This window comes from Lipotes vexillifer, unplaced genomic scaffold, assembly GCF_000442215.2.
Source record: "Lipotes vexillifer unplaced genomic scaffold, Lipotes_vexillifer_v1.1 scaffold569, whole genome shotgun sequence".
NCBI lineage: Eukaryota > Metazoa > Chordata > Mammalia > Artiodactyla > Lipotidae > Lipotes > Lipotes vexillifer.
Window position 1 is genome coordinate 1075294 of NW_006795376.1, and position 11155 is coordinate 1086448.

At 40.0% G+C, this 11155-nt stretch overlaps 1 protein-coding gene across 1 annotated transcript in view; it reads left to right on the top strand.

The window, feature by feature from the left end:
• Positions 1 to 7352, top strand: part of TXLNB (taxilin beta) — a 36403-nt gene extending 29051 nt beyond the window's left edge. The window contains 3 exon segments of the mRNA XM_007467590.1: positions 2716 to 2808; positions 4916 to 5011; positions 6255 to 7352. Of these exon segments, the coding sequence (XP_007467652.1) occupies positions 2716 to 2808; positions 4916 to 5011; positions 6255 to 7208 (1143 nt within the window). The 3' untranslated portion in view covers positions 7209 to 7352.
• The last annotated feature ends 3803 nt before the right edge of the window (positions 7353 to 11155 follow it).

Genomic DNA, 11155 nt, shown 5'->3' on the forward strand with positions numbered 1-11155 from the left:
TGTCAGAGTTGGTTTTGAGAAAAGTATAGTCTACACAGGTTTTGCCACCTATGACAGAGGTCAAATAGGAAGAACAGCAGACTATTAAAAACAGTCACTAAAAGGAAGAAATGGAGAGCTATTGTTTAACAGGTGTAGAGTTTCAGTTTTGCATGATGAAAAGTTCTGGAAATTGGGGTACACAACAATGTGAATATACTTAACAATATTGAACTATATACTTAAAATGGTTAAGATGGCAAATCTTACGTTATGTGTATTTTACCCAATTTAAAAGATGAAAAGAGAGAAAAAGTTGATGGTCACTAGAAAAAAGCCAGAAGTGGTAATGAAGTGAGACACTACTCCTTGGAACTCTGGTATATCTGTCTTCACCATGCCACAAGAAAACGTGGGGAAGGGAAATAAAATCTGCCCAATTTATACACCAAAAGAACATTTTGCCCAAGGAATGAGGAGAGAGCTGGCTGGGGTGCGTGTGGTTGCCCCTGTTGAGTCTGTCAAGGTTGTGCAGGTGAAATGGACCCCACACGTGCCCACTCCTTCCCTTCCTATCTGCAGCCTACAACTAGAGGGCTGCAGGAGAGGGTCTGGGAGGACCAACTCAGGAGACCATCTGCAAACCCCCTGTACTTCTACTAGAATTACTGAAAAGCTGGAAAAAGAAAGAGGAGAAAGTAAGGAAAAGAAGTTAACAGGAGGCTTGGCCAAAAATACAAATGAATGGATTTTGTGATACGTGAAGAGGATCAGCTGGGGGTAACTGTCCCCACCCTACACCACTAGACCATGGGCAGTACAGGCAGCCAGTCCCACAGGAGCTTACCCTCAAATTGAGGGACTTGACCTATTCATGCACCCTGAAATCAATTCAGTGGATCTCAGCCAGTACTTTGGGAAAAAATGAAAAAGTTACATAGACTATGTCAAGAGTGCATTGCACATAATGATCAAGTACAGTTGACACTTGAACAACATGAGTTTGAACTGTGCTGATCTAATTACACATCGATTTTTTTCAATAGTAAACATTATAGTACTGCAGTATCCAAGGTTGGTTGAATCTGCAGATGGGGAACCGCAGATATGAGCACCTGGGAGTACAGAGGGCCGACTATAAATTATACACAGATTTTGCACTTCATGGATGATCAGTGTCCCTAACCCCCTGAGTTGTTCAAGGGTCAGCTGTACTGTCTTATGCACTATGTGTGTAAAACCCTAGGGTACCTTCCTGGCCATGAATTCCCTTCTGCCACTTTACCCAGTCTTTTTAAATCTGTATGCCAAAGAATCATGAGAAAAATTTTAGGCCACTAGAGTTACCTCAAGTTTTATCACATATCCGCAGAGTTAATGATTGATTCCAAAATGATGGTCAGCTGTTGTCTGACTTGGGAAAATCTGTGTCCTATGAAAAGTTTTACGTTATTTTGTTGTTCTTGTGTACTGCAGTAAAACCTCTGCTATTCTGAATCATGTGAGAATGAGCCATTCTAGATAAGCAAATTTTCTTGGTTCTAGGGGTTGTTTGATTCCCACACCCTCCCTCTAACTCCCATCCCCAAGACTGGGAACTCTCCAACCTACTGGCTTTCGATCAGTCACTCTTCTCTGCTTTTGAAAGGACAGTCTCACAAGTACCACCAGCCAGCTGGTGCCCAACTGAGGACTTGAGGCTGTTCCAGACAGTCAAGAGTACCAAAGTCTCATTTGAAAATGGAAACTTTCCATGTTAGTAAACAAGAATCATCCATATTAAATCTCCACTCACTCAAAACGTGCTATCCTAAAATTATTTTCAAAAGCAAGATTTTATTATTGTATCACTTCAGTAACAATCAAGTATTTATACACTCTCCTTCCCTATCCTGCCCTATTCCTACCCCAAATACAAGCCTCGGAATTAAGGATGTGGAGGTACAAAGGCTCTTCTCCATACTCCCAAGCTAACCCATATGATGTTTTATTGGTGCAAATTAGAAAAGGCATTTATTTCTTCCTCAAGGCTCATTATTTCCATCTATAAAAAAATTGGTATAATAAACTGATTTTGTTGAAAAGGGACAACTAACTGCTGTTGGCTAGAACACTGTATTCATAAACACACAAAACCACAATGTCAAAAAGGGAAATGACAATTGCTTATAATAGCACAACCTGAATAATGGCAGCAACCCTAGTCCATGTCTGGCCCATACTTGTCTTCATTCTTGCTTCCTTCAAGACCAAGTTCAAGGCTCACCTTCTCCACAAAAATGTGGCTCAAATGATCACCTGCCACACTCACCTTCTCTGATCAGTACTTAACTGACTTGGTACTTTGTATTCACTGTCCTATAATCAAGTTGTCTTTGGGATTATCTTCCTGTCAGGAATGCAGGTCCCTCAAAAACAGGAACTACGGGTTAAATGCTTTTGTACACAGAGTCAGTGCTTATGTTCAGTACTCAAAAAATGTTTGTTGGTAAACGTTATAATGAAATGGTGATGACATATTTTATTATTTCATTTTTCCTTAAAGAAATACTTCAATCATACTCACTGACCTAGGATGATCTCGTAGTAAAAAGAATTGAACATATCACTAACATTGTATTAAAAATTACCTTAAATCATTTTTCTTCTCAAATAATAAACAATGACATGTTGTTTTGGTCTGGAAGCATTCTGAAAGCAGTCCTAAAACAGATCTTCTCTTTCCCCTGTTTACAGCTTACTGTCTACTCTGGAAGGTTTGAAGAGTTTCAGAGCACACTGACAAAAAGCAATGAGGTGTTTGCCACCTTCAAACAGGAAATGGAGAAAGTGAGTATTGCTTATCCCCCACGAAATACTGACATTTTCTAGTTCGACATGCAACACTCCTTTGGGTTCATTTTTCTCTTGCTAAGATATTTCAGTGCATTTCATGAAGTAATGAAACATTTATACATGCAAATGAGATTTGGACTGTATTTTCTTTATCGGTAAGTATCTGGTGAATTAGTCTTAGGAAGAGTCTGAAAACACTAGGATATATTTTCACTCTGAGGAAGAATATTTTCTTTTCCTAGGCCATGGAGAGGTGTAAAAAGAAAAGAAATTTAATATTACGTTGTTTATACTGAAATTAAAAACTAATCTTTTAAAGATTAAAAAAAATAATTTTCATACAAATATGCAAAAGCAGAATGTTAGAGCAGAAAACACCATTTCACAGGATCCTTCTCAGAAGAGAATATATGTAATAAGATATAACAGACAGGGCCTTGAATGAGGAGATGAAGTCTGGGTGTGTTTTTACTCATCAAGTAGCAGTGAACAATTCACTTAACTTCCCCCTTATGTATAAATTAAGAAACGATTTCCCTTGCCTACTTCACAAGATTGTGAAGTTCAAATAAGTTAATGTATTTTTAAGGGTCTTAAACTTTTTAAAAGTCTTCTACAAATATGAGGTGCTAATATTATTGTTGGACATAATTTTGTTTAATTCAGTGTCTTCCCAAAATAAAATCAGCATCAGAATTGTGTTTCTGAACAGGCACTGGCATTCACCCTTTTTAAGTGTAGAAAGCATTCTTTGAAAAAATTTTCATAAACTAATATGATAAATTTCACAATTCATGAGCAAACTTAATGGGCCAACATTTGTTAAAAGTTACAGCTTTCTCACTCCACGAAGGATCCATCCATTTAAAAAAATTTTTAATTATAGAGTTTTAATTTGGAATAAATATTAGAGTAGGAAAACTGCTGTTATTTATTGCAAAATTACATAGTTTTAAGATTGGAATAAATATTAAAGGAGTTTTCTATCTGGAGTTCACTTATAGACTCTTAGCAGAATTAGCAAAAAAAATTGATATGCATATTGCATTTCTTTAGGTGTGGTCCCATGGATTTCATCAAATTCCTAAAAGGGCTGATGACTTTTAAAAGTTTAACTCAGTTAAGAAATGATCAAAATAAAAAAGCACTCAAGGCTCACTAGCTTCTCTATAGGGCCCAGGGGCCAACTGCCTGGGCCCAGCCTCTAGCCTCCAAGCAGACCCGCCTCAGGCAGGTTAGCATGAAGCAGCCAGTGCCCAGGTGTGGTTCATCCAGGGTAACTGCACCTGAACACACGCCTTGTCCTTCACTTCAGGCAAGCAGAGAGGAGATCCTATAACCAGGAACGTGAGCAGTTTCAGGTCTGAAAAAGCCAGGCTTCATTTTATTAACTTCTGGATGCCCTACACCCAGCCCCGGCCTGGCAACTAGCATGCACTCTGCACATGTTGCATTAAATGAAATAACTCCAGCCCTGCTCTTCTGCTAACTCACCTGAATATTACTCCACCTCTCTGAACCTTAGTTTCCCCGTTTATAAAGTGGAGGTGAAAACAGAACCCTCCTTGGGGGACTGTCTCAAGGATGAAAGCAATAACGCATGTAATCACATTCTGTGAATCCTACTGCACTCTACAAATGTGAAGGCTGAGAAAATAGAAAGTTGCCTTTGTGTGGCGACTTCTCAGATGTGCCCAGATATTATCAACATTTTAACATCTGAAAAGCCAGGCCGACTTTCTCACTAATAGTCTTCCATTCAGTACAGTAAATAATCTAAATTTCAAGCTTATTCTTGGAACTCAGTAAGGCTATTTTTATTTTAAACAAAAGAAAAAGCAAGGACAAAACAGAAAGGCCTTAAGTAGTTTTCCTTTCTCCTTAATTGGCTCTGGTGCAAGTAAGTTTGTTCACCACTGACCTAGATGATTCAAAAATAAATCATGACTCTCTCCACTCAGTCATCATTTCTTGACATCGAATTTTTGCTTACTTCAGCAGCTGGTAATGAAAGGACTTTTCTTGAAGTCACATACGGAACTGATAGTTTCCTTGATATATTAACTCTTCAGAATTAACATTAAAACACTCATTTTTGTAGACCACTAAGAAAATGAAGAAGCTGGAAAAGGACACAGCCACGTGGAAAGCTCGGTTTGAGAACTGTAACAAAGCTCTGTTGGACATGATTGAAGAGGTGAGGAAGTTTTCCCCCTTGTTCATCTTCCCTTGTCTAGTCAATATATTTATACTCAGAAAATAATTATGGTCTAATACCACAAAATAATTATTTTTGAAAAAGCGCTGAATTTTTCTGGGATGTGGTATATGATATTGTAATAAAAATAATTAGAGCAAACGTCAATTTAGTAATTTAGTCTCAGGTCCAAACTCATAAAGAGTGTTGTGACCCTAAGTCACACGCCTAATTGTTGATTCCAAAGCTGTCCCCAAAGCAGCACCACACCTGCTAGGCTGTGAATTCCTTAAAGGCAGGATGAGTGTTTTACCTGTCCTTGAATTTCCCTGGTGCCTGACACATTACAGGCGCAGAATAAATTAATTAGTTGATTTGAACATAACTGAGAGAAGACACTAGCCCAAGCACCCAGGGTATGTGCTATTTTATAGACAGATACGGAGATATATTGTTTAATTCCTCCAACAGGCATTTAAATACTGATATTACATCAGGCTCTGGAGATTCTGAGACCACAAAGGCAAAGATACATGGTCCTTAACCTGAGAGGCAGGGCTTTCAGGTGAAGGCCTCTCCACGTAAAGAAATGGAAAAAAGAAGTCTTAAAAGGTACAGAGTAGCACAAAGGTGGGGCTGAAGGAGTAAGATGATTTCATGCACAAACACACCAACATTTCTAGAGAAAAGGAGAATTGAACAGCTCAAGCAGCATCATGAATGAGTGTGTGGTGAGTTTCTCTGAATATAATTACTGTTCTAACAATTCATCCCAAATTGCAACCAATTCCAAAGAGATGTGCTTATTATTCATAAACATAAATCAAACAGTTGCTGGATTAGCATATAGCAGTTTATCTACAGAACAGATAAGGCACTGCTGATGGCCAAGGCCCAGTCCATCTCAATCATTTTGTCATAAACTTCTACTTATGCCTTCTAAGTCTTAGAAGCAGAAAATTCATTATAAGATTTTAAAAACCCTAGACTGAAGCAGAGAGAAGCTTTGCTATCTTTCTTTTCTAAAGAAAGGAATACGTGCCTTAAAATTCTACCAGAGTCTCCAACACAGTACAAAACTAGAAGTGATGTCCCTGACCAAGTATCTGTCCAGCCACCACCCTGTGGTCAGAGCCTAACAGACAAATTCCTGGACAAATGGTTTTCCTTCTCTCCATAGAGCATCCTGGCAATTTTGCTTTTCATGTCGTTTTATGAGTGTGTGTGTCTGTTTAAATCACAGAAAGCATTGAGGGCTAAAGAATATGAGTGCTTCGTGATGAAAATTGGAAGGCTAGAGAACCTCTGTCGAGCTTTACAAGAGGAGAGAAACGAACTCTATAAAAAAATTAGAGAAACAAAAATGCCTGAAAAGGATGACCAAGGTCAGCTCACCTCTGAAGACGACGAGCCAGAGTCAAATACCTCCGTGGGTGAAGAGGCAGATGCGGAGGAAGCCAACAGTGTTCACAATGCTATGCAAAATCTGGCCGCGGCCTTCATGGTCATTCATCGTCCAGAGTCAACCCTCGATGCGTCCAAAGAAATCCAAACAGAAGTCAGCAGTCCTCAAGGGGTCGGCGGCACGGCCCTCAAGGGGCTGGAACAATCCCCTCTGAGCTCAGCATGCCATTCAGGGAGTCCCCTGCAACCCCCAAGTCCTCAGGCTGAGGCAGAGGGAGGCAACGAGGCAGAACCTCCCCTCAGATCAGGGTCAGGAGAACAGGCCCAAGGCAATGGCCCCCCTGCTGCACCACAGGCTGAACCACAGCCCCGGAAGCCAGAGGCAGCATTTTCCAGCCAGGCGCCGGAGCCTCCGGCAGAAGCGTTTCTACGGGAGATGGAGGCCAACGGGCAGCCCCGGAAGCCAGAGGCAGCAGCTTCCGGCCAGGCCCCAGAGCCTCGGGTAGGAGCGTTTCTACGGGAGATAGATCCCAACGGGCAGCCCCGGAAGCCAGAGGCAGCAGCTTCCGGCCAGGCGCCGGAGCCTCCAACAGAGGTCTTTCTATGGGTGATGGAGGCCGACAGTCATGCCCCGCCGCCCGCAGCGGGAGAGCACGTGCCAGCTGGGGAGTCTAGATGTGAACCCAGGAGGCAGTCCCCAGCAGCAGCAGCAGCAGAGGGGCTGCCAGGAGGGGCCTCAGCTGGGCCCCCGCTGCCCGAAGTGGCCGGCACCAATCTGGAAGGAGCCGACTAAGCCTCCTCTGCCTTCTGAGGCTGTTCTTCCCGACTTTCCATCGTCCTAACAGATTGTCTCCTGAAAGAGGCATTAAGGGCTGGGGACGTCTAATGGAGAGACTTAGAGACTTAACTTAGTATCAAGACATTTTAATATGTTATGCGGAGTACCTTCAGCCTTTGCTATTTGTTCTCAACTTATAACTGATTTGGAGCTTTTCTATTTAACACTGATAGGTTAATTTTCTCAAATGGCAACAAAACATACGAGTAGCAAATTTATATTAATTTGCCATTAAGATGGTACTTAATTCAATTTCTTAATCAACAGTAAGATTTGGTGTTTAAAGACTCCCATCACAATATATAAATACTGAAAATGTGATGCTTTATTTATTTCCATAGAGTTTAATAAGTGCCATAGTAAGTAATGGATGACCAGGTTCCATTTAAACATTATATACATAGTGTGTGTGTATATGTATGAATATATACATATATGTGCTTATGCACTTATATACACGTGTATATTTTATACACATGTATGCAAATATATATTACACATACATTTATATCATCTCTTTTTGGCTTTCTCTCGTGCAGAATATTTAGATGCTTATCAAAAAAATTATCTCTTACTTGCACCTGGGACTACAGTAGACTAATGCTCTGTGAATTAGAAATAGGTTCAGAACACAAATATTAGGCTACATAATGTTGGGTAAAAATAAGTAATCCAATGGTAGGTCAATAAATTCAACCAATGGATTAAATGACAGAACAGCATTGGGTTAGATTGCAAGGCTATACAGAGCACATAGACACAAAGGTGGCCAAAAGAGGCCCTAAAAAATGGGGGAACAATCACAGCAGTAGACTGCTCACCTCTTGCAGCTGCTGCTCCTACACAACTCGGCCCCTTGCCTTGCAACACCCTCATGTGAAGCAGCCCACTCACACCTTCCTGCAACGAAAGGGTTGGAAGTGGGAAAGGGAGGTGGGGATAGAGGGATTGACGGCCCTCAGGCTGAGAGTCTGTGCTCTGGTACCCTGGCTTTTGAGCTAGAGGTCTGGAGAGAGCATATTCACCCGTCCCTGCCAACTCTTCAGTTGCCTCCCTGTTGTCTACCACTCTCTCCAGAGGGTTTCCCCACCACCTCCTGCTGTCACTGCCCTAATCTATATTCTCAAAGCTTCTGCTCCTTCTTTCCAGCCCTCTCCTTGGCAGCAGGAAATTACATTCAGCCCTCATCTCAATTATGGCTTAGTAAAAGCTATTATTTTTCCAAAACAAATCCACACACGGTTTAAATATGAGTGATGAGGCTTGCAAACCAACACACTTTCTGCTTTGATGAGTTCTGTACAGCCAGAAGTTCAAAGCAAAGGACAAGTGGGTCCCTACTCAAAATGACTTGAAAAATAGGTGAGGATTTAGGAGATGCAAAAGCTAGAAACACCTGGGGTTGTCTACATGAGTATTACATTATTACTGCGTGACAAGAACCTCTAATAATACTGACAGCATGAATTACTCTATCTAGAGTAAAGAGAGACTGCAACAAAGAAATAGCAGGGAAGAGAGGGAGGGAGGGAAAAAACAGATCTAACCCAACCCTACCTTAAAAGTTGAACTCAAGTAGAAAAATGGTTAAAGGCAAGATTCTCTACTACTCATCCAAGAAATCATTTTTCAGTGTTGCATGTGGCTGTCTGCTAAAGCACACAAAGTGCTTGTAGGCAGCAACCATATGCTATAAGAATTGTAAACTACATAATATTTGTTTGAAGCAGACAGTGAGGGTAGTAACAAAATGCTAGTCAGGAAAAAAAAATCAGGAAGAAAGCATATGCTATTTGAGAACCCATGTATTTTTAAAGGCTTAAAATTTTCTAACCACAGGGTATCCAGCCAAATTCAACATTAACTGAAAATCTTAGCTATTTAAACATTCATTTAATTCAGAGCCAGATATGTACTACAGCAGTCCAGGAGGGTCTCCTTTCCCATTATTTACAGAGGCTGAACTTCCAAGAATGGGGTAAGATTAAATAATCATAGTAAAGTCTCACTCTGAATGTTTAGCAAGAGAAACAGGCAGGAGAGGAGCTGAAATCCAGTAAATCAAATATTCTAATAAATATTCTAAAAAGTTCATTTTTTTTTAATCCAAAAGCTTTCACAGCAACACGTTACTCACTAGGGTGTATATCTTGGGCAGATTTTCAGATACAATAACTTGCCTGAAATTTGCAAGGCTTAATATAGGCTTTGGAAGAATTATTTTAATATTCAAAGAATGTTTTATTATAGTCCTTTGGCCTTACTAATTATAACAATAACTCATAAGGCCCAAAAGAGTAAGGAATTTCTGTTCTTTATCAAGGTCATATAACTATTTCTAGAGATGCCAGAAACACTGAAGTTATTGGTGTTTTCTAAATTAAATAACTATAATTTATGTATTTACTAAAAAGGCACTTCTCTTCCCAAATGCTCCAGTAGTGGTTTTATTTTAAAATTTTTCACTTATATTTATTTTTACTTATGTTACGTCTATGTTTCGACAATACCTAACAAAGATTGTGGTTATATTCTCTTGGTTGAATTTTTGGTCTATGAGTGGAATGTACATGGAATGAACACTTTGAAAATCTTGGTGTGTGTGTGTGCGCACACGTGTGCTCAGTGAGAGAAAAGAGGGAAGGAGGAAGGGAGAGAGAGAGAGAATGTGACAGCCCAGGCCTAATGAGCGAGCAGAACCCAGGCTCCTCGGCCTGGCCATCCGCTGCTGCAGACCTATCACACTTCAGTTCCAGTCTCCCGTGAGACCATGTTTCCACAAACTTCTCTGGCATGTGCCCTCTCAGAAATATTCTGAGGAGTAAGGGACGGAGTGTAGAAGGTGTCAGCTCATTTTCTCCTTTCTCTACCTGCTTCAAGACTTTTCTCTAACAAGACCGGAAGAGGCCCACTGTTCTGCCTTTTGCTTATTCCCTCTCCCCAACCTATCTTGATCCGGGAGGGGCTTCTGGAACGCAGCATTTCCTAGCATGCTTGGAGAAGAGGGTTGCTTAGCTAGAATGAAAAAAAGAAGATTAAACCTTTCTTTTTTCATATGGTATAGATACACATTTTTAAAATAGCTCTTTTTTTAAAAAATAATGAAAGCATTATGTGTTTGTTGCAAAACTGAAGCTGCTTTTCAATAAGACTAAGAGATAGCGAGGAGAGATCATTTCAGGAAAATTTCCTTAGCCCCTGCTCTAACCAGTAGTTAAATCCAGTATTTAGAAAAAGTGAAAGTAATTAAAATGTAAAGGATTCACTAAAAGAGGATATGAAATAAAAATGATAACTCTGGTCTCTAAAATTTGTTCCCATCATAAACTGGCAAGTAGGATTTAGGAAGTAAGTAGGCAAGTAGAGTATATAGGTTAAATTTTCACAAGGCTTAACTAATTTCCGTTTCTGAACCTGAAAATTAAAGTTATCATTAGATCAACCATGAGAGCATTCCGTGAGAACAGAAACATTCATAAGTGATAGCAATAAAGGTTTTCCTCAACACTGTTCAGTTGTATCCTCAATACCTGAAGTCGAGTCTCCCCTGATAGAACTGGTATCCCCTGATAGAACTTCCACAAATGCTAGTTACTGATGCATATGTGTGTGAATGTACACACACACATGCACACAACACACGTATAAAATTTGACATAGATTTAATTCTGTTCCTATAGGTGAGTCTTTACACCTGTATTTTCAAAGGATACCTACTATCATTTTTCCTGACAAGGACAAATTATAAAAAGGAATCATTTTCTTCATGAATAAGGATATTTGACAGAAACATTTAACTAGCAAAAGAAACCTACAAATTCATTGATCCATGGCAGAAAAACTATTCACAGAAGCTGTTTCACTCTATCTGGAGATAAGAAACAAGATAAATCACTTCAGCA